Genomic DNA, 24,386 nt, shown 5'->3' with positions numbered 1-24,386 from the left:
CAGAAGACAACGTTCACTGTTATTTTTCAATACTCCCCCCCCCCTTTTTTTTGAGAAAGTCCCTCATTTGCCTTGAACTCACTAAGCCAACTAGGTTATCTGGCTATGGATATCTAAGGATGGACATGCCTGCCTCCCAGTGCTGAGATCACAAGCCCATACTGCCACACATTGCTTTTTCACATGGATTCTGGAGATAGAGCCCGGGTCTTTGTTCTCTAAAGACCTTTGTTCTCTAAAGGTACTCCCAACCCTTATTAGTTTGTTTTGTTTGTGGTTTTTGAAAACAGGGTCTTACTATGTAGCTTTGGCTAGCCTGGAATTCAATATGTAGACCAGGCTGGCCTTGAGCACACGGAAATGTGCCTGTCTCTGCCTCCTACATGCTGGGATTAGGTGTGTGCCATTATACCCAGGCCTTACTAGCTCTTAAAATGCTCAATACATATATTCTTTTGGCAAAAAAAACCCTGCCCTTTGGGTCAACCAGATATGGCTGGACTTAGCTGCTCTTTTCTTCCTCTTGGACGTGGGTCAACCAGATATGATGACCTGACTGAACTTTTTTTTTAATATATAGGTCAACCAGTTAGTTGTCTTTTTATTGAACATGGAAGTTGACCAGTTGACTCTGTGGAATTTGTTTCTAAAGCTTTTAAATGGAGGTTGACCAGCTGGCCTCTTAAATTTTTCTTCTTTAATAAGAACAGGGCTGGTGGTGTAATTTATTGAATTTTTATTTTAAAATTTTTAAAAATTTCTTATTTAAATAAGGATGGGGTAGGCAGTATAATTTATTTTTTTCTTTTAGTGATTTTTTTAATATATACTAATATTGTATACAGGTTGACCTATAGTTGGTTGTCTTTTTATTGAACACAGAGGTTGATCAGTTGGCTCTGTAGATTTTTTTTTCTAAAAGCTTTAGATGGAGGTCAATTAGTCATCCTTTTAATTTTTTTATTTATTAAGAATGGGACAGCTGGTAAAATTTGCTTGTCTTTGGGTTTTGTGTGTGTGTGTGTGTGTGTGTGTGTATGTGTGTGTGTGTGTGTGCTGCTTTTTTCCTAAAGAAGCAGGGGAAAATAAATGACCAGGGAGCTGCCTTTTTGTATGTATGCATATTTATTTGTTCATTTATTTATTGTTGTTATTTTTCTTTTCTCTCTTTTAGTGTTGTTTAAGAAAGAACGGGGACAAAAAACACAATCAGGGAGTCAACCAACTTGCCTCATTTATTTATTTGTTTGTTTATTATTGTTTGTTTGCTTGCTTGTTTTAGAATGTAGGTTGATTATTTTCTTCTTTCTCCTTTCCTTCCTTCCTTCCTTCCTTCCTCCCTCCTTCCCTCCCTCCCTCCTTCCCCCCTTCTCTTCCTCCCTCCCTCCCTCCCTCCCTCTCTTCCTCCCTCCCTACCTCCCTCCCTTTCTTCTTCCTTTCCTTCCTTCAGCCCCGCCTGGCTGTCCTGGAAACAGAACTGGTTAAAACCAGACTGGCTTTCAACTCACTTGCTGAAAGGAAAGAAACAAGCAAAGCATTTAGAAAGTGCCTGAGGTTTTACCTGACACCATAGGTAATTCTCTTCTGACCCAGGAATTCAGAAAATGTTCTCCCTGAAGGAAAAAAATTCAGATTACTAACTGATTTATAAAATAGACGTCTGTCTGTGAGCTGCAACTGAAGGACTCCCCTGCCCCCCAGCACTAAAGCGACATTTCACTAGAGCAGCGGAAGTGTTGGCAAAGCAGACCTTTAGTCCGATTTCTGTTGATCTCGGGAATTTTATGCAGTACAGACAGCAGCGAATGTTTACCTGTGCAAATGGGAGCTTTCTCGGGGTCACTCTCAACAGACACGCAGCTCAGCAACAGAACTGCAGTCACACACACAGATGCATTTGGCTCAGGGGGAACTGCGCCATGGGAAGGAAGCTCCCCTCAGAAGGACCTTTCCAACTGGGCAACTCTCCCTCTGAGAAAACTGCGCCCAGACTCTCAGCCCTGCTCTCTGCAGACACAGCCTCTGGGTCATCAGCCATTCCATTCTCCTTTGGCTTCTGTGTGGGCTAAGTTTCTCACCGCTTACCACTGGGAAGTCCCTACTAGTGTAGACCCTAGACAACCAGGGGCGGGAGCCAGCTCTGAGAGCCCTGCTGTCACCAGGTACTAGGACAGAAGACTGGGTCGGGCACCTAGATGGGGGCAGCAAAAAGAAACTGGGGAAGTGGGCTCAGTCAGAGAGAAGACGGAGAAAGTAGCAGAAGCCACCCAAAGTCTGCCTGAAAAACCACGTCTACATGGTTGCAGCTTAGCAAGACTTTTGCGTCTCCACTCTGCGGATGAGATGTAGGAGCATGAAATCTATGAAAAAATAAAACTCCTCAATGACTCCACACCAGTGGGAAGAGTTTGCTGCTGTGAATTACCGTAACATGGACAAATCCCTCGTAGCTTTTAATATACTGGGCAATTTCCTCTGAGGATTTCTTACTTCGAAGAAATTCACACCTATAATTAAAATACATCCCAATAAATAGAGGTGTTCTCAAACACAATGAGCATTTGATAAAACCTATAAAACCACTGGACTTTATACATCAGTAAAACTGTTAAAAAAAAAAAAAAAAAAAGCCTTGCCCCAATAGTAGGCACAAGTCCTGCCCAGACCCAAACCAGATGGGGCCCCGGACTCAGAGGGCATATAGACACAGAGTCTGACTCTTAATCAAGAAGCTGTTTGCAAGGCCGGGCGGTGGTGGCGCATGCCTTTAATCCCAGCACTCGGGAGGCAGAGGCAGGCGGATCTCTGTGAGTTCGAGACCAGCCTGGTCTACAAGAGCTAGTTCCAGGACAGGCTCCAAAACCACAGAGAAACCCTGTCTCGAAAAACCAAAAAAAAAAAAAAAAAAAAAAAGAAGCTGTTTGCAAATGATCCCTGCTGATGAAGGGAAATCGGTTTCCTCCAGTGAAGTGTCACTGGGTATAACAACCACACTCCAGGACAGGCCCCAGGCCCAGGAAGAGATGGCCAACACAAAATAAACTCCATATTATTTTTATGGGCATCCCTTTCATTTGGGGGTTTTGTTTGGTTGTCTTACTTGTTATTTATTTATTTTGGTTTCCGTGTGTGTGTGTGTGTGTGTGTGTGTGTGTGTGTCTGTGCTGAAACACAGAAAACATAAAGTTGGCTGAGCAGTGTGGGTGGTGAATTGGGGAAGATCTGGGAAGAACTGGAGAGTTGAGGGGGGCATAATTAAAATATATTGTTAGAAAATTCACTCCAACGTTTCTCATGAGAAGCACCACTGTTTTTTATTTATATGAGTGACAACACATGTGGTTATTCACAACTGAATCTTCAGATCACTTTTATTTTTATTTTATAATGGGGCGTCCCTGTGTGGCCCAGGCTGGTGATAACCTCCTGGCCTGAAGCAATCTTCAGCCTCAGGAGCAGCTTCAGCTGTAAGCACACACCACAGCACTGTGGTGTAAAAAAAAAAAAAAGCATCAGAGAGACTGGCACAGAGACAGAGTGGGGAGAACTCGGCCTTTCTGAGGGGATAAGCCTAGTTCCCATGGCAGATCAGTCACTAATAGTAAAGAGAAAATATGAAAATTCGTTGTACCATATTTCACCTACTAAACAAAAAGACCATGATAATTTTTTTAAAGTAACAGGTATTAACCTTTTAATTTTGACTTTTTACAAAGTATATTGAACAGCTTCCTGCAAGGCATTCCTTTTCCATAAAAACTAAGCTACTTTGAAGACTAAACAGTATTGCTCTAACTGACAAGAACGTTTCTTTCTGATGGTGTGGTGAGGAGTGGGCTGAGAGCTCTTTCATCAATGGGATGCTGAAATGCCCTGGTCCCTTCTAATCACATAAGAAGATGAACTCAATCACATGACTCAAAAGGTCACATGATTCGATGTCTGTGGTGGCCAGGGATTCTGGCTCCACTTCTCCTCCCTCTCCATGCATTCTTCTGGGCCTGAATGCAGCCCGTGTAGCACACAGCACCTGGGGTGGACTATAGTGAACTGAGGTTATTGGTCCTTTTACAAATATTATAATAAGCCAACTTGCTTTTAAAACATTTCAGTACTTTTTTTTCTCTTGAGATAGGGTCTTATATGGGACAGGCTTGCCTTAGGCTCTCTGGATAGCAAAGATAAAAACCCTGAGTTCCTGCTCCTCTTGCCTCCATCTCACAAGGCCTGGGGTTACAGGCATGTGCCTACACTCCCACCTCAACATTACTTTCTCAAATGGTATTTTAAAAAAAAATTGCAATTGCCAGACATGTTGACACAAATTACAATCCCAGAACTTGGGAGTCGGAGAAAGGAGAATCGTGAGTTTGATGCCAGTCTGAGATATATAGCAAGTCCATGTTTCAAAACTTAAAATTATACTAAAATCAAAAAGAAAATATTCAGATATTTTGCCAATATTTCATAAAAGAAGTGATCAAGCCAGTGTTCAAAACTGAAGTCTAAGAAGCTAAGGATAAATGAAACAACAAGAAATTTAGAGGCTGAGTTCTGAAGCCAGCCCTGTGCTCATGCTGACAGACAGACAGGACAGCAGTTACTGCACGTAACGTGTGGTAGACTTATGCAAGGCCTACGGCTACAGATTATTGTCTGCATTTTACATTCATCTAAGAGGGCAGTGCTTCATTTCAGGACTGGAGTCAGGCAGCCTGCATGTGCAAGCCTGCCTCTATCTGGCACTTCTTGTGTGAGCAAGCCTCACTCCTTCAAGCTGTGGGGCCAGCCCCTGGACTGTCTCTCTTCTTATGTGGGTCATGTTCCCTCTGCACAATCTGAAGACCACTGTCCACTGCAATAACAAAACCTTGAATCTTGGACACAAACCTTTTTTTCTCTTGTGGCACTGGGATGTGGGCAACCTAGGTATCTGGTCCTCTCGTTCTTTTAGCAGAGGGTGGTTTTGAACTCCTAATTCTCGAGTTTCCACCTTCCTCGAGCTGGGATTACAAGTGTGAGCACTGCATCCAGCAAGCATTTTCATTCGGTACATATTCTGCAGTATGTGAAACTGCTTACAACGCTTTAAACATTCTTACTTTCTTTCATTTATGCACCATTTCCACCCCTGCATAGAGTAACTTATTTATTAGTTAAGGTAAATCCAGGAAGTGCTTCTTGACAAGACATTATCTTAGTATTTGGTGATGTGACTGGAGAGAGGGCTCAGACATTAAGAGCACTAATTACTCTTCCAGAGGTCCTGAGTTCAATTCCCAGCAACCACATGGTGGCTCACAACCATCTGTAATGAGATTTGGTGCCTTCTTCTGGCATGAAGGCAGACATGCAGGCAGAATACTATATACACAATAAATAAATAAAAATAAATAAACAAATGTAAATTTTAAAGTATACAGAGGAGGAAGATAAAATTTATTATTTAAAAAATATTTATTTATTTATTATGTATACAATATTCTGTCTGTGTGTATGCCTGCAGGCCAGAAGAGGGCACCAAACTCCATTAGAGATGGTTGTGAGCCACCATGTGGTTGCTGGGAATTGAACACAGGACCTTTGGAAGAACAGGCAATGCTCTTAACCTCTGAGCCATCTCTCCAGCCTGGAAGATAAAATTTAAAGTGGCAGATGTGCAATTATAAAAAAAATTCATGGGCTGGAGAGATGGCTCAGCAGTTAAGAGCACTGCCTGCTCTTCTAAAGGTCCTGAGTTCAATTCCCTGCAACCACATGGTGGCTCACAACCATCTGTAATGAGGTCTGGTGCCCTCTTCTGGCCTGCAGGCACACACACTGACAGAAGATTGTATACATAATAAATAAATAAATACTTAAAAAAAAATTCATGGTGACCTAGAGTTTGAATCCCTGGTACACACACCAAGGTGAACAAGTATGGTCACACATAACTTTAACCCTAGCCATGCAAAAGCAGAGACAGGCAGGTCCTAGAGGATCACTTGCTAGCTAGTATAGCCAATCTATGAGCTCAGTTCAATGATTCTGTCTCAAGCAAGGTACAGAGTGAGAGGGAAGACAGGCTAGGTCAACCTGTGGTCCATATATGTGCCCACACTTACACTATATACACATGCAACAAATCAAACCAAAAAAAATGTTTTAAAATGAAAGCGAAATAAATTGGGGGTGGGGGTTGATACAGGGTTTCTCTGTATAAAAGCCTTGGCCGTCTTGGAACTCACTCTGTATACCTGGATGACCTCAAAGTCACAGAGACCCACCTATAAGTTCGTGTGATTCAAACTTATCACTGTGACCAGCTCTTCCTTGCCTGAAAAATTCTGGGTGATCCTATACTGAACAGGAGAAAGATTAGAACTCAAGGGACTACTCCAACAATGTGCCTCTTTGTCTCTAATTTATTTTGCTCTTTTAAAAAATTGAAATTTTAATCATAAAATATTTGTTCACTTACTTGGGGAACCACTTGGCATGCTCCTTCCAAGGATCGTCTCCTTCTTCCCAGTTTCCCAAGCATCCAGCGCAGGAGAAACACTGCACGGTGTCCCTTTTACCTACAATTCAGTGACATGTTCTGACTGGCCAGCAATAACACCAGAGGTGTCTTAGAGATGATCATATTGTACCGAAACAAGATGGACTCCTCATGACCTCTCAGGCTGAATCTACATTCAGAATCCCACTGCCGTAAATGACCCCCTCTGAACATGGGACCTCCACCCTCTAGCCATGGTCTTCTGACATAGGCGTACCCCAGGGCCCTGCACATGCTAGCTAAGGAGTCTGGCACCAAGCTACACCCTCAAGCCAGCAATATTTTCTAATGTCCACATTTAAAGAAAAGTAACCTTTTATTTTATACATATATGGTGTAGGAGGTCCTTCTGTTTGTATGTTGCTTTCACTAGTTAATTAATAAAGAAACTGCTTGGCCTGATAGGGCAGAACTTAGGTAGGTAGAGAAGACAGAACTGCATTCTGGGAGGAAGAAAGCAGAGAGGGAGAGAGCCACCATGGAGACACCAGGTCAGACATGCTGAATCTTTCCCGGTAAGCCACGACCTTGTAGTGAACACAGATTAATAGAAATGGGTTAAATCAAGATGTGAGAGTTAGCCAATAAGAGACTAGAGATAGTGAACCAAGAAGTAATTTAATTAATACATTTCTGTGTGATTATTTCAGGGGTTAAGCTAGCCGGTTGGCAGGAAGAACAAGCAACCCGCTTCTCCTTAAACACATATAGAGCAAGTTAGTGATTCTATACTAGTTGTTGAATTTTAATAAAATAGGTTTATACCTGATACAACGTTAACAATTGACAAATATTGCAAATAAAAACATGAAACTGAACTTTATATTTATATAAACACATCACACAATGGAATCCAGTTACCTGTAAAGACGAAGCCAGCTGCTGAGAGCACACGTGGCGATGTCCCATGGGCATAGAACGGCCAGTTCTCAAAGGACTCTAGTCTGGCCTCCTCTTCTTGGTATCTTGCTTTGCTGCCCCTCAGCTTCTCTGGACTCTTCACCCTTATGTCATACTTGCCAATGTTCCCAACATCTTTGCCCAAAAGGAACGCACATTCTGGACGCCATCTTTGGTGGTTTTCTATGGGAGTTTTCCTTAGGCTGGTACCAAAGAGGATTAAACTACAGCAGAAGCACTGAACACCATGCTTCACCCCGGTATAGTAAAACCCAGCGGCTGCCATCTCCTGTGGCGTCCATGAACTGAATGTGTCATAGGTCACAAAAGTCTTTAATCGTTTGGCTTCATTGTGCATCTGTGAGTTAAAACCTTTCTTCATTTTCTTTCGTAACTTATGCTCTTCTTCTTCTTGACTCCTTACAAGCTGACCCACGTCCATATCAAGAAGAGCAGAGAGCTCAGGGAGAAAATTGTAATCAAACTCAGAAACTCGCTCCTCAGAGGCCTCCAGGGGAGCAGCCATTTTCTAAAAGGAAAGGGAAAGCAGATGGTGATGACAAGGATGGTTTTTAGTATAAAAAGCTTGAATTCAGGGTCCATGAAGTGGCTCAGTGGGTAAGACACATGTAGTCAATCCCTGGACCCACATGGTAGAAGGAGAACTGACTCCCACAGGTTGTCCTCTGACCTCCATCCACATGGACACAGCGATACACATACTCATGCCCCTGCCCCACACAACCAAATAAAAGAAATAAAAAATTTAAATACAGATCATGTTCTCAGCTTTTAAAGAAGGCAGAATATATTGAAGAAATACCTGGATTGTCAAAACGAAAGGAAAGTTATTTGGGAAATTATAAAACATCAGTATTCATCTGTTTACTCAAGAAATAATCGCTGTCTACTTGTGTGCCACGAGGACCAGCGATGAACAAGACAAACAGACCTGGTTCCATTTATAAAGGCTTCTTCTTCTTCTTCCTTTTTTTTTTTTGCTTGTTATTTTGGATTAGAATCATGTCATGTACCCCATGCCAGCCTAGAACTTGAGGCAGGCATTATAGGATATTGTTTAGCCATAGACCCTGTTTGGTTTAGGTTATGCACATTTTCCTCTTGCAATAACCTATATATATACTACACACACCCCTCCTTCAGACTCAAGCCTGGTGTGGGAAGTCCTATATATGTGCTGCTTTTACTGGTTAATGAATAAAGAAGCTGCTTTTGGCCAATGGCTTAACAGAATATAGTCAGGTTGGAAAAGATATATAAAGAAGGCAGAGTTGTGAGACACCATGGAGCCACCAGAGGAAAAAGACACAAGCTATAGCTGAAACTTTGCTGGTAGGCCACGATCCTCGTGGAAAAATATAAAATAATAGAAATGGGTTAACCAAAGACAAAAGAGCTAGCTAGCAATACGCTTAAGTGATTGGCCAAGCAGTGACTAAGCAGCCGGGTACACCAGCCTGCAGTGGACTACTCTCATCTCTAAAGCACTTGGCAATAATCAAGTTTAGACAATCTCTAATCAAGTGTATCAACAATGTATTAGGAAGGAAGAATGAACAGGTTGATCTTGCCTGAACTGGTTTGGGGCATGTGCAAGGAAGTAAAACATTTATGCAAATTATGCTTAATTAGTATGCATAAGAAGAAAGTCAGATGCATTATGGGAAGGACATGCTCAGGAACTAAAGGCGTGGTTAGTTTAAGCCTTTCAGCCAAAATAGAGAACTATTCTCACTACCAGTGACCAAACCCGGTCCTTTTCTTCAGCCCTATGAACGAAAGCCTCCAAACGCTGATCAGGGCCCTTCAGCACTCTCGTCCGCACGGCCATTTGTCGATCTGACAGTGTATCCCTCTCTAAATCTGTATAACATCACTTTGCTCTGGACAGTTATTTTGCTTCTTTTAAAAATTCGTGAGCCCTTATTTTCAGTTGTTTGAATAAGAGGCCAAGAGCCTCTTGGAACACAACCCAGACAACCTCAGTTTCCAGAATGCTGTACAGGTTTGCATCACCAAGACCAGTGCCAAACGTTAATTATGAAATCATTTTTGTGACATGGGCATTTATTTACAATGCATGTCAGAAAAAATATATACATTATTCCATAGGCTGGTACCGGCAGTTTCATAAAATTACTCAGTTCTTTGAAACTGTTGTGTGTTGTGAGCACAGTTTTCGGGTTTCGTGCTCTGCATCTAAACTCTGTTAAGCCCAAAGAGGACCCCAAAATGATAATGTTAGCATCAACATCCTAACCCAGGTAGGTAAACTGAAGGTCACTGAGTAAACAGAAGCTAAACTCAGCTTTCCTCAAGAATCTCAAAAGGCAAGTTTCTGTTTACCAGGAAACCACTACTTCCCTATCCACCTGCCCCCAACAGTCAGCTCTCTGAGACAAAGGCATCTAGTTCCTGATAACCCAAATGGCCTGCACGAACTCCTAGGCTGCTCTGGCCCACACCTCTCCTCTCATTACAACCTGTCCGCTTAAAATTGACAAGGCTTTCCCCAGGATGCTATTCTCTGCCCTCCAAGGGAATACCTGGCAGTTTGCTTTCCCAAATCAACTTTTCTTTCTCCCATGAGTGGTCCATTTCGGTGGCTTGACTGCGCCCTGGCTTACAAACTCCAGATGCCCCACTGTTGCAGGTGAGGATCTGAGTCTGGTAGGCAGCCACTAGGATTCAGGGCTCTTATACCACTTTACCATGGCTGTGTATAGAGCACATGGATAGTTACATGAAGGAGATAGTTTATTACAGGAGAGATTCTGACCAGCTACGAATGATGTCAGGCCTGATCGTGACCCGGATCCAAGAGAGGAAAGGGATAGATCTGCATGACATTTCACAAAATTTTGTACAGTATTTGCTTTTCCCAGTGTTCTTACAAAGCTAGCTCTTCTTGAGCATGCTCCCTTGGTGGAATGAAGCCCAGGTGGGTAAGGGCTTCCAGTCCTTCACTGCTGATCTTAATCTTTGGTGTTACAAGGAGGCTGCTAGTTCATTTCGTGACCGCCCAGACTTCTGAAATAATCACACAGAAACTGTATTATTTAAATCACTGCTTGGCCCATTAGCTCTAGCTTCTTATTGGCTAACTCTTACATATTAATTTAATCCATTTCTAGGAATCTGTGTATTGCCAAGAAGCCATGGCTTACCAGGTCAAGTTCTGGTGTCCGTCTTTAGTGGGGCTACATGGCTTCTCTCTGACTCAGCCCTTCTTTCTCCCAGCATTCACTTTAGTTTTCTCCACCTAGCTCTTTCCGCCCTGCTCTGCTATGGGCTCAAAGCAGTCAGTATTTTATTAACCAATGGTATTCACAGCATACAGAGGGGAATCCCACATCACTTTGGAGCCTCTTCCTCACCCTATTCCCTATTCTTCTGACTCAGGTACATAATTATTGTTATAAGTGCTACAGAATTTATTTTATGAACTATTTTTCTCTTAGCTAAAAGTTACATTGTACCATGAGCAAATATAAATCTGCAATGTACTGGGGTGGTTTTTGGGGATTGAAGTCAGGTTCTCTATTTTGGCTACCAGGCTTGGATTAACCAAGCCCTGAGCTCTTTCAGTGTCTAGGTTGGGTATTAGAGATTGAGCCCAATGCTTTTTGCATACTAGGCTAGAACACACACACACACACACACACACACACACACACACTCATGAGTTACCTCGGCCAGCACAGCCATGAATGTCACAGAGACATAGAAAGTAGAAAGGTGAGCAATAGTAGATGGAGACACAAGACTCTGGGTTCCCTTCAAGAGTAAACTGTTTTTATTTCCCCACTACCTACTTATACATTGTCTAGCTAGTTGCTAGAGACAGCATTGCAACCAGGACTTGTGTATTTTTTACTCCCTTATCTGAGTTCTTCCTTTTATATTTCCTTGCCCTTGTGACACTGTGATCTTATCCAAAGATTAGAATATTTATATTACTGTCTCCTACTTTAAGAGCTAATCCAACAGGCTTGTCAGTTACCCAACCAAGAGACCACTCCCCAGGAAATCTGATTCACCTGAAGATATGCTAAGAAAATGAAGGGACAGTTATCTCCTCAAAGGATAACGTTATTTACGGATCTTCCGTCATGTCTTTCTGCTAAGCCTCCCCAGTTTTCTCAGTTCTAATTCAAAAGCTCGATGGTTACAAGCACTGATGTTCTTCCAGAGGACCTGGGTTCCATTCCCGGAATCCACGTGACCACTCCCAATGGTCTAACTCCAGATTCAGGGGGATTTATCGCCCTCTTCTGGCCTCCATGGGCACCAGGCTCACAACTGGTTGCATAGGCATGCATACGTAAAAACAAATAATAAATAAAATTCTTTAAACATGTAACTTTTCCTTTTTCTTCCTATTATTCTTTGGATATTGAGCTAAGGCCTAAGCAGGGGCTTCTGCTGCTTTAGAGTTTGCATTTGTGGAGGTCTCAGCCCATGCAGCTGCTTACCGAAATCCAGTGCTGAATTTGTCTGAGCTCTAGGGTCCTAACTCAAAAGCATAACTTTCTCTCCTTTTCTCCATTTCTCTCCTTCTGCCAGTTGCCATATTTATAGCTTGCTGCCCCATTGTTTTCCTCTGAAACTCTAACAAATGATCCCTGAGCTTCCTTCTGATTCTATAAATGTTTTAATTCGCAAGACTCAAGAACCCAAAAAGGGAAACCTTGATTTTCCCTTAACACTTTTTGTGTGAGCATAGTTGTGATTTCTGAACGTGGGCACACCTGCACCACAGTGTTCCTGTGCAGGTCAGACAACAACTTTTGGAAGCTGTTTTCTCCTACCTCCCTCCACAGTGGGATCCAGGAACTGAACTCGGGTTTGCAAGGCAATCTCTTTTCTGTGCAGTGCTTTTGGTTTTGTTTGTTTTGCTGGTGTTGTTTAATTCAGTAACACTTCTCAATGGCTAATTACAGCAGATCATTTAGACCACTGCCATTTTTCTCTTCATAAACAAACATTCCAATATGCAAAACAAAACCTTTTCTCCAAGCTTTAACATTGCCTCAGAATAAAGTCCTGAAATCAGAATTGCTGAGTCAGCCGCACGCATAGTTTTAAGGATTCTGGTGGATGTCTGGCTAGTGGTCACCTGAGATTCTTTACCTTCAGAAGAGTCAGGGTCCTGCTTCTTCCTCAGGTAGCTCCCTGCAATGGGACTTCACATAGCAGAATTTCGTGTCTCTCTGTAACAGGAAGAAAAGTCTGATTACAAACTGAGAACTGATTTCGCATGGGAAAAGATCTGTCAGCAGTTTTGATGACTCCGAGTCCAATATCTCAGTGGCCATCCGGGGTGGCAGTCATGGTCTTTGACAAGAGGCTCCAGCATACCCACAAGTATGTGACTGATACTTCCTTGGAACTAAGGTTGTGCGGCTCCATCAAAACCCACCAGAGCCTGTTATCATTCAAACCACACATTAATTCACTCCTTTTCTCCAGACACCTGCCCATCCAACCCCAGTAACTTTGAGAACTGAAGTTTACCAAAAAATTCAAACATGACACAAAATTTCTCCAGGAATCAAAAAACCTAGCCAAGTTTTGTTCAACTTTATCTCTATCTGGTATCTAGTATATTAGTTTTGTAAATTGGGGTTATTAAGAATAATCCAAGTAAATCCTAAAATTTTATCATTTTAGGTCTTGTTTTTCTCCTGTAACTAGCCCCTCCTAGTGGTTATTTTATTAACTGCAACTTTCAGTTCAATCTTAGATAATTCGGATTCATGTATATAATGAAGCAGTGCTTCCCCGTTGAATCAAATTGAAACTTTCCATCACTAGTTTGTAAGAGTAAGCAAGAGAATTTAAATATCTTCTGTGATAGCCAGTTGTAGTGGTGCACACCTTTATTCCCAACCCTTGGGAGCAGAGGTAGGCAGATCTCTGAGTTTGAGACCAGTCTGGTCTACAGAGCAAGTTCCAGGACAGTCAGGGCTGCACAGAGAAAACCTGTCTCAAACCGCCACTCTCCACTCCCCCCCAAAAAGAATACTAAATAAACAAATATACTCTGGGAGCATCTTAAATGTACATTGGCATCCTTCCCCCTTTCCGAGCTTAATTTTTAAGTTCTTGTAAAATAGGAATAAAAAAGAAAGCATGGACCAGCTCCTTAACAGAGCACCAATATCCTTGAGCTTACTGTGTTCTTGCTGTATAGTCTTGGCTAGCCTTGAACGTACGGTAATCTTCCTGCTTCAGTCTCTCAAATGCTAGATATCTTAATGCATTTTTATTACATTTTGAAAGTGTGTGTGTGTGTGTGTGTGTGTGTGTGTGTGTGTGTGTGACAGAGAGAGAGAGAGAGAGAGAGAGAGAGAGAGAGAGAGAGAGAGACTCATGCATGGCAACTGTGTGGAGGTCAGAGAACAACTTGTTCTCTTTCTACCAAGTGTATCCCAGGGATCACACTCAGGTCGTCAGACAGGTGCCTTTACTTGCTGAGCCATGCCTCCTGTGTGCTGGGATTGAAGCCATGCCCACCACAAGGCAGAATACCCTAGGGAGGAACTGCTCTAATTACTTTTTTCTAATTTTTTTCATCTTTTTTTCTAATTCTTTTCTTTCATGATGTAATGAATTCTATGACCAAGAGCCAAAAGCCACTTCAAGAAGGAAAGGTTTATTTTAGTATACAAGTGCAGGTTACAGTCCAATATTGAGGAAAGTCAAGTCAGGAACCTGAAGGCAGGTCTGTTTGCTATTGCACACAACATCACCTCCAAATAAGGAACTCACTTCACAGGCAAATAAGGACAGCATAGACTGACAGTATACTGCCCTAATTGGACAAGCAAGACACAAAAGAAAGTGATTGCCAAACATTGTCAAGACAAGGAGGGACAGCCCTTCAGAATATTCTGCTTCACAGAAAAGTCTGTAAGATAGGATAGGCCTATAGGCCAAAGATAGATGCCCCAATGTTGCAGAGGAACTTAGGGTGACTGTTCAGACAGCCAGCTGTTTCTGTCATTACTCTCTTTTTTTGGAAGTCACTTGCTTGTATTTTCTGCTTATTCAGTTAATATTTTTTTTTCTTGGGTCTCTGAGGGAGTTGAAGACTAGAAAGTTACAGTTTTCCTTGTTTACCAGATGCAGAAAGCAAGTTATGATAGTAAGTAAATTACGTACAAGACTTTGGACTCACCAAGATAGGATAGATAAGGGAGTATTTTCTCTGTATTTGTCAAAAGCAAATGAACTAGACATTGTTGATGTATTTATTGCCTGTATATATTATATATAGTTATTGTACTTATTGTATATAGTTTTTCTTATATTAGTTATAGCCTTCTTTCTTTATTTTAGAAAAAAAGGGATATATAATAGTATTCTTTGTGTTTTAATAAATAAAGCTTGCCTGAAGGTCAGAGGGCAAAGTAGTCACACTAATCAGCCATTTAGGCCAGGGAGTGGTGGCACACACCTTTAATCCCAGGACTCCGGGAGACTGAGGCAGATGAATTTCCGTGAGTTCAAGGCCACTCTGGGCTGCCCAAGATTGAATCTGTCTAAAAGAGAAACAGAGCTCACACAAAGGTGATCCCAGCACTTGGGATCACAGACCTTTAATACCAGCACTAGGGAGGTGGCAACAGGAGAGATATGGCTGGGTGGAGAGAGGAATATAAAGGGGAAAAGACAGGAACTCAGTGGAATGTGAAGTCTGAGGATTCCTGAAGACAGGATCTGGATCTTGTCCCTTAGGTCTGAAGATTTGGTAGAGGTAAAAGGTCTCTCTAGTGGTTGGCTGCTTTGCTTTTCTGATCTTCATGATGAACCCCAATATCTGTCTCTGCATTTTTATTATTTGTTACAATACACTGTGCAGAACGCTGCTTGCTAGCTGGCTCACAGCCCACCTTATAATCAGCTAGCCTTAAATAAATCATGACCACCTGCTTAGGGATGGAACTGCCCGCAGTGGGCCCTCTGACAGTAACAGTCAAGACAATATTCCCAGTCATGGCTACAGGGCAATCTGATCCTTGAATTTCCTCTACTGAGATTCTCCTCTCAGATAATCCTAGGCTGTGTCAAGCTGACCTCCAAAGCCAACCAGGGCAGCAACATATTACTGATGCTTTGCTCTGTGGTTGTCTTGTCAAGCTGCTCTCTGAATATTAATGTTTATTCCCATACATTAGTGCTGCTCTCGGTCTTGGTCAAAGAAGTTCCTTCTGCAGAGGGTAGAAGCCATGTATAGACTCATTGGGTCAAAGTTCTCAGGATGAGTAGCTGAGAATGATCAGCCCTCAATGAGACAGCTATTTCAACCTTACCTTAGGGCTGAGAATGATCACCTCTCAATGAGACAGCTATATCAACCTCACCTTAGGGCTGAGAATGATCAGCCCTCAATGAGACAGCTATTTCAACCTTACCTTAGGGCTGAGAATGATCAGCTCTCAATGAGACAGCTATATCAGCCTCACCTTAGGGCTGAGAATGATCACCTCTCAATGAGACAGCTATATCAGCCTCACCTTAGGGCTGAGAATGATCAGCCCTCAATGAGACAGCTATATCAACCTCACCTTAGGGCTGAGAATGATCAGCCCTCAATGAGACAGCTATATCAACCTTATCTTAGGGCTGAGAATGATCAGCCCTCAATGAGACAGCTATTTCAACCTCACCTTAGGGCTGAGAATGATCAGCCCTCAATGAGACAGCTATATCAACCTTATCTTAGGGAACATCATGGACCAGAGGAGAGAAAGAAAATAAGAGTTAAAAAATGAGGAGGAAAGCTGTAAAATGTTTTCTGAATATGACATGGACATTGAACCCATGAACTCATAGCAACTGTGGTTAACTGCACAAGACCTCATAAGACTAAGTCAGTCAACATTCTTAGCACAGACAGGGAAGTGGCTCATAAGGTCACAACTGAACAGCTTATAGGCAGTTTATGGCGGCTATGGGACAGTCTTTTTTTCCAGAGGTGTGACCAGTTGTAGGTTCCCCACACTCATGCAGACAGCACCAGCTGAACTCAGTTGATTATGGGAAAAAAAGGACACATGAAGATGGGAAAGGGAACTGTATGAGGTCTGTGCATGGCTCTAAGGGGGTGTATGATCAAGATACATTATATGCATGTATACAAACTCAAAAAATAAATTAAAATAAATTTTAAAAGCTTTAAAGAAAATAGCCAAATTTTAAGATTTTAACACACAAAGTCACAGAATATATACAGCCAATAAATTTTTGGAAAGATTTAAAAAGATATAATATATATTTGAGACTCTCAAATAATAATTAAAAAAATTTAAAGAGAATCATCTAGAGAAAAAGATTTCTTCCGGGTTACATCTCAGAGAAGCCTGAACTGGACAACTTTTAAAGTCTTCTGTGTAAACTCTTCAGAAAGGGACTGAGTCTCTCCTAGCTAGCATACCTCTGAAGGCTAGAGTCACAGTACGAATTTGTGGGATAGAGGATGCAAAGTCTCCAGCGGGTAGCACAGCGAAATTCAGGGAAGAAAAGGGGGAAGTCCCTCCCCCTGAGAGGCTCCCTGATCTTTCCCTGGAGAGCCTCATGTGGAGGGAGGGGCACAAGCTAAAATCTCTACAATTCCAGGGAACAGTCATTAATAGCATGGAAACCGTGGTCCCAGAAGCTTGAGGTAGCTGGTAAAATTGTGAGGAAGCAGACAGTGATGAGTCCCTAATTTACTGTGTCTCTTTACATTTACATATCCTGGATATATCACAAGACTAAATTATAATATGTAGTCCTTCTATTTGGTTACATTCACTTAGCGTAATGTTTCCAAGATTCATCCATGCAATATAACATGCATCAGTACTTCACACTCCCTTGTCAAATACTATATTTCTGCATGTCGTATCTTATTTAACCACTCATACTTACCCATGCATTTGATTTGATTATACTGTTTTAGATTTTACGAATAATGCTAGTGTACACATTACTGTTCAAGTGTGGGCATTTTTCACTCTAAAATCTGTAAGTGCATTTTTCATACAGACAATTTAATTGTCCTTTGCTTCTAATTATCAGGTTTAGATATGGCAATATGTTATGTGTCATGGTCTAATCACACCATTAAAGTTTTCTCACTACCTTCCGACTATTTTACACAGATCACTACAAATGCCCTTAGGTCCTCATTTCAAGCCCAAGACCTTCATCACATCACATTCTTTATTGTTTTAGTTCATTTAGAAAGAAATGTACACTGTACATTACTACACTGTAAAGACAGCAGCAGGCATGGCACTCTCAGAACAACTGCCTACTTGGGTATTTTGTTTCTTTGATATGTGCATTTGAGACAGGGACCCAAGGGAGTCCACAACAGTCCTCACCCTCCACATCCTGAATGCTGGGATAATGGGCGTTTCCCACCATGCACCCAATCATAACTGTTGTAAAGAGACTATGGATTCTGTTTTGGTGTCATCAGAAAGTTTCTGCCTGCATGAGGGTATTGGGTATCCTGGAACAGGAGTGGCAGACAGTTATGTGCCATGTGGGTGCTGGGAATTGAACCCTGGTCCTCTGGAAGTTAAGCCAGTGCTCTTAACCACTGAGCCATCTTTCTAGCCCCCCAGAATGTTTCTTTAATTCAACAAGGCTGTAACAAATGAGAGACTTACTATGGTGCTTTGACAATCTGAGGAGTTGGTGGAACAGACTATAAATAGGTGGAACATTGGCATAAATTATCATATTCTGAAATTTCAGAAGTAACTCCATCTCTTTCCTCCTTTTTGGATGTCAAGTCTAATGATTCGCCTGAACACCACCATCCGGTTTACTAGACTTGAGATCTTTCTGTTTCCTTCCTTATGGATGGCATTGACCTTCAGGTCATCATTCCACACAATTCAGAGCAAATGACCAAGTTAGTCTACAGCAGCTTCTCTCATTTACTTCCTCAACAACTGGGTCACATATAAAGTTCATTCTAGAAATGAATCATTACTTAAAGCAAAGGCATAAACTTACAAACACCCCACTAACCATAGACCCTTGCCTGCATTCCCAGCATTTCAATTATCCTAGTTCAATATCTTTTTGTAGGTTGAACAAACTCTCTTTATAACACTTCACATACTCTGCCTTGATCTGTCTTATCTAATTTGAAATTTGTCTACTACCTATATTTCTGCAAAAACTTCAGCAACCTAAAGTTTTTAATTTGTTCCATTTGTTTCTATTTTGTTTTGGGGACAGAGTCCTGTTATAAGCCCAAATCAGCCTCAAAGTTGATATCATCCTGCCTCAGTCTCCTGAGTGTTGGGCTTATGTGTGTGTGCCAAATGATAGACCTTTAAGGTAAAGTTCACCTTTTCATTTAAAGGTACAACTGGCCATCATGTGGAAACTATCACATTTAACAATATTTAATAAGACTTAAAAAAACAAACCACTTATCACTAGTATATAAAATCCCCCAGGAATTATCCTTCTGAAGGACTAGCTTCCTGTTCCTCCTCTTTACAGAAGGAACTGGCCATGACTTGGCAGCTTTGCTTGGTTACTTCATGTTTGCCAGCACAAGCTGCATTATTCCTTTTGCTGGGATAAGATGCCCTGACAGAAGCAACTTAAAAGAGACAAAGTCCATTCCAGCTTACAGTTTGAAGGCATACATTCCATCGAGGCAAGGAAGGTGTGGTAGGAGGAGCACAGGCTTCTGGCCAAATTGCATCCTCAGGAAAGAAGCAGAGAAAATAAGAAGCTGAGCCAGGCTCTAAACCCAGAAGTATTCACTTCCTGCAGTGAGGCTCCGCCTCCTAAAGGTTTCACAAACTACCCAAGCAGCACTGGGAACTGGACGACAATAGTCAAACACATGAGCAGCCTAAAAGGGCTATTTTACAATCATATCACAATAATCAAGAACCAGTAGTCTACACTAACTTCATACATATCTGAACAATTTCCTCTCCCACCTCATCCTTATGCTCCTCTTTCTTTTATTAAAAAGAACATTATTAAAACATTATTAAAAATGTTTTATTAGATATTCCTTATTTTTTGTGTGTTTGTAGTGAGGTACACACATGCCATATAGCAGAGGTCAGATCTCTCCTTCAGCTAGGTAAATCTTGGGGATGGTTATCTCCTGATCTGATTCTTTTGTTTTGGCCCGGAATCCCATAGAAGCCCTTTAATAAGAAACCAAGAAAGTATTTGAGGAACTAGAACTCAAATTGCAAAGTTAGGGAAGCCACCAGTTAAGGCTCTGGATTGCATTAGCGTGCTAGTCAGGACCCCAGAGGAACAGTAAGTCCCATAAAGCGGTATTTCATTTTGAACAGTTTAAGAGTGTCATAGCTTTTTGTGACACTATTCTTTGGGAGACATGAACAAACATTTACTCACCCCAAATAAGGAGCCTCAGACACAGACAAAAGTAAGAATACAAAGTCCTACCTGGGACCAGAGATGATGGTGCACACCTTTAGTCCCAGGACTTGGGAGGCAGAGGCAGGCAGCCTGATCTACAGAACACATTCCAGGCAAGCCAGAGATATATAGTGAATTCTGTCTTTAAAAAAAAAAAAAGAAAGAAAAAGAAAAGTCCAACTTGGTGAACCAGAAAGTTTTACTGGGGTCCTTACAGGAAGATGGGTGAGGAGTTACTTACAGGAACAGAAATGACTCAGAGTTGTATCAACAAAAGCCCATCCCAGCACGTAGACAAAACCAAAACAAGGCAAAGTCCACATAGTTCTGGGAAAGTCTCTAAATTTTTTAACTTTTGTTGTTCCGCTTTCGATTGTTTTATTAGCTGAAGTATGTTAACCCAGAACATGGATTTTATGCTTAAAAACTCATTCTAAAAAAGGCTCAGTGCTACACTGGATGCCTAGCACCCAGTCTAGTTGCTGCCCAGCTAATAAAGACTTTCTACTGACTGAAACCCATGTTCGAGTAGTCTTCTCTGGTGAAGGCCCCCACAACATTTCTGGAGGTTCCACTGAGACCCCAGAGACCAGACTTGGAGATACCAGGGGTCTCAGAATCCCTTGGTGTAAGGAAGAGTACAACGGACAGGAGGCTTCTAGGGGTGTGCAACCTGAAATGTTCCAGATCCCCAGGGTTCCCTTAAATCAGCTGCTGCCTAACCCTTAAGAGGGATCTGACACCTCCAGCCCCCCACCCCCAAAAAAGAGCAAATTAGAAAGTAGCCTTGGTCTGTCACCTCCCAGGGGTTAGTCTGGTTAAGGAGCCTTCCATTTGGACACACAGGAGAGCTCAACACACTGCTGATGCAGTATGCAGGATCTAAGTGAGACGTCCCTGGATGCTGTCTGTTTAGGTGTATGGGTGTGTGGTGGCCACCCGTGGTTGTCTTTACTGTGTCTCTGTTTCTTTCTGTGTATTTCTGTCAGTTTTGTGTTCCTGTATTGACCATTGGCTTTATCTGGTGTGAAAACCCCTGGTTTAACACTTGTGTTACTGGGGACCCAAATCCTTTTGGCTCTGCCAGGTTACCCAGAGAAACCCCAAAAACCCCCACCTGTCCCACTCTGGGAGCAGGAACACTTGCTTGTTTTGTTGCTTGACTCCTGCTCATGGTCAGGGTTGGTCCCTGTGTGGAGGTCAAGAGAGACCGTTCCTCTCATCCAGGGTCCCATGACAGCTAAGCAGAATGCACACAGGAAGAGGGAAATAGTCCCGCCCAGATGAGCATTTCTTCTGCTGTGTTCTGTGCCTGCTCTAAGCAGCCACAGAGAAGGGAGAAAATTTCCCTGGGCTGAGTCTGAAGGAAAAGAGAAGTTCCACTCCTTTCTCTTTTATAAATTTATGTCTCCTTTTAAACCAATGATCTATAAAACCACCATTCTTGTTAAAAAACAACCAAACCAAAAAATGACCCTAGGTTGGGAGGGAAATTGCTGCAGGCAACATGGCCTGAACAAGACAGATTTTTCCTTCTGTCCAACAATGACCAAGGAGATTTTCGCTAGGACCCTTTAGAAGGATTAAGGAAAGCTACTAAAAACATGCGCCACTGCACTGTTTTAGGAAATGAGTATTTCTTTGGAGGGTAAATATGTGAATTCTAAAGTTTTAGACTAGCTCCCATTTCCTGTTTTGTTTGGTTTCTGAGACAAGGTTTTGCTTTGCAGCCCAAGCTGGCATTGAACTTGAGGCAACCCTTGTCTCAGCTTCCCAAGCCCTAGAATTACAGGAGTGTACCGTCTCACCTGGATCATCTTTTACTTCTGTTTACTCTTCCCTACATTTTCAGTGTGTTTGTGTGAATGCACATGTCACATGTGCGGCCAGACGACAATTTGTAGCAACCACTTCCCTAGGCCACCTATGAGGACCCCAGAGGTTGCACTCAGGTCAGTGGCTCAGTGGCCCTTGCCTTAAGCTCTGAGCTTTTTCACCAGCCTTCATCTTATTTGGATGTTAGTAATCTGGTCTTCTTTTTTATTGGTGAATCTACTAAAAATTACAAATTGTGTAGATCTTGTATCTGGACTTCATGATTTCTACTAGTTCCCAGTATTTCCTTTTGCTTACGCTATCTTTACCCACTCAAAATATATATATGACATAAACTACACTGTGATTCTCAATTTTCTGAGAAACCGCCATACTGATTTCCAAAGTAGCTAAACAAGTTTGCACTCCCACCAGCAATGGTGGAGTGTTCCCCTTACTCTGCATTCTCTCCAGCATAAGCTGTCATTGGTGTTTTCATTTGATCTTAGCCATTCTGACTGATGTACCTCACAGTCGTTTTGATTTGCATTTCCCTGATGGCTAAGGATGCTAAGCAGTTTTTTAAGCATCTTTTGTCCATTTGAGATTCTTCTGTTGAGAATTCTGTTTAGATCTGTACCCCATTTTTAATTGGATTATTTGGTATTTTGATGTCTAGTTTCTTGAACTCTTTATATATTTTGAATATCAGTCCTCTGTCTGATATGGGGTTGGTGAAGATCTTTTCCCATTCAGTAGGTTGACGTTTTGTTTTATTGACTGTGTCCTTTGCCTTACAGAAGCTTCTGTTTCAGGAGGTGCCATTCACTTATTGTTGTTCTCAGTGTCTGTGCTACTGGGGTTATATTTAGGAAGTGGTCTCCTGTGCCCATGTGTTCAAGGCTGTGAATGTTACTATATTCTAAAAAAAAAATGTAATTCAAGGAAAAGAAAAATGATCCTAAATGGACCTCAAAGAAAGAAAAAATGAAGAGCCAAGAAAGTGGTAAATTTTTTATTGCATCTTAACAAATGGTAACTGATTAAAAACAAATAGTAATGTTTTGTGAAACAGAAAAAAATGAAATATATAACAACTTATTTGAGGGAAGAATTAGATGAATTAAGATTATTTTGGTCCTTTTATTTCCTGAAGGGAGAGTATGGAACATACTAACTTTAGACTTTTGTACTTTATGATGATCACAAACTCCTGACACCATCTCAGAGTTCCTTGAATCCCTTCTTTTCAGAGTTGTCTATCTTCTACTCCAGGTTTCAGAAAGCTAAAAAAACTAGAAGCCCACGCCATGAGAGGGAGCCCATGCCTAGCACTGGCTGGAGGGCCAGAATCTGGAGGCTGGACAGCCCAGAGACCTAGACAGAACCAAACACAACCGGCCAAAAACAAAAACAAAAACCTAAACAAGTCAATGAAATGATTCCTAATGATATTCTGCTATACTCTTAGATCAGCGCCTAGCCCAGGTGTCATCAGAGAGGCTGCATCCAGCAACTGATGGGAGGAGATGCAGACCCACAGACAAACTTTAAGTGGAGTTCAGGGAACCCCATGGAAGAGGAGAAGAAAGTATGAGCCAGAAGGATCTAGGGCATATGAGAAATGGTCCACAGAATCAACTAAGCAGGACCCAAAGGGGTTCACAGAGACTAAAGCAACAGTTACGGAGCCTGATGGGTTCTGGTTGTGTAGCTCAGCGCTCTTGTGGGACTCCTCCAAGTGGGAGTGGGGCTGTCTCTGACTCTTTCACCAGCTCTGGGGACCTCCTATAGTGGTTGCCTCATTCAGCCTTGACATGAGGGTTTGTGCCTAGTCTCATTGTAACTTGTTATGCTGTGTTCAGTTGATATCCCTGGGAGGCCTGTTCTTTTCTGAAGGGAAACCAAGAAGGGGTGGATCTGGCGGAAAGGAGAGGAACTGAGAAGAGTAGAGGGAGGGAAAACTGCTGTCAGGATGTAATGTATGAGAGAAGAATTAAAATTTAAAAAAGACCTAAATGAAAAAGAACAAAAACTAGCTGCCACAGTCTCTAAAACACTCTGGTGACTTCTTTCTTTCTTTCCTTCTTTCTTTTTGTTTTTTGTTGTTGTTGTTGAGTTTTTTGTTGTTGTTTCATTTTGTTTTTCAAGACAGGTTTATCTATGTAATAGCCCTGGCTGTCCTGGAGCTCACTTTGTAGACCAGGCTGGCCTTGAACTCAGAGAGATCCACCTGCCTCTACCTCCCAAGTGCTGGGTTTACCATGGCCAGCTCTGGTGACTTCAAGAGGAGACATTCAAGGCCTTTTATTTATTTATTTATTTATTTATTTATTAAAGATTTCTGCCTCCTCCCCACCACCGCCTCCCATTTCCCTCCCCCTCCCACATCAAGTCCCCCTCCCTCATCAGCCCGAAGAGCAATCAGGGTTCCCTGCCCTGTGGGAAGTCCAAGGACCACTCACCTCCATCCAGGTCTAGTAAGGTGAGCATCCAAACTGCCTAGGCTCCCACAAAGCCAGTACGTGCAGTAGGATCAAAAACCCATTGCCATTGTTCTTGAGTAAGGCCTTTCTTCTAAGTATGGTAGGAGTAGGGGATAGAGAATACTCTGACAGTGCTAGAGATATGTCTTACAAGTAACTAACAGCTCTGTTGACAAGGAAAAAAGATAGTTACC

At 42.0% G+C, this 24,386-nt stretch overlaps 1 protein-coding gene across 1 annotated transcript in view; it reads right to left on the bottom strand.

The window, feature by feature from the left end:
- The window catches only part of LOC121455730 (baculoviral IAP repeat-containing protein 1a-like), a 51,814-nt gene extending 31,884 nt beyond the window's left edge, over positions 1-19,930 (bottom strand). Inside the window, exons 1-6 of the mRNA XM_041663374.1 lie at positions 19,919-19,930; positions 12,599-12,678; positions 7,406-7,973; positions 6,464-6,563; positions 2,426-2,507; positions 1,562-1,613 (exon numbers count right to left, since the gene is read on the bottom strand). Of these exons, the coding sequence (XP_041519308.1) occupies positions 1,562-1,613; positions 2,426-2,507; positions 6,464-6,563; positions 7,406-7,970 (799 nt within the window). The 5' untranslated portion in view covers positions 7,971-7,973; positions 12,599-12,678; positions 19,919-19,930. The remainder of the gene's footprint in view (positions 1-1,561; positions 1,614-2,425; positions 2,508-6,463; positions 6,564-7,405; positions 7,974-12,598; positions 12,679-19,918) is intronic.
- Positions 19,931-24,386: the final 4,456 nt, after the last annotated feature.

Source organism: Microtus oregoni, unplaced genomic scaffold (assembly GCF_018167655.1).
Source record: "Microtus oregoni isolate MIOR12 unplaced genomic scaffold, Mior012 000014F_ref0000157, whole genome shotgun sequence".
Lineage (NCBI taxonomy): Eukaryota > Metazoa > Chordata > Mammalia > Rodentia > Cricetidae > Microtus > Microtus oregoni.
This window is presented reverse-complemented; position numbering and strand designations above follow the sequence as displayed.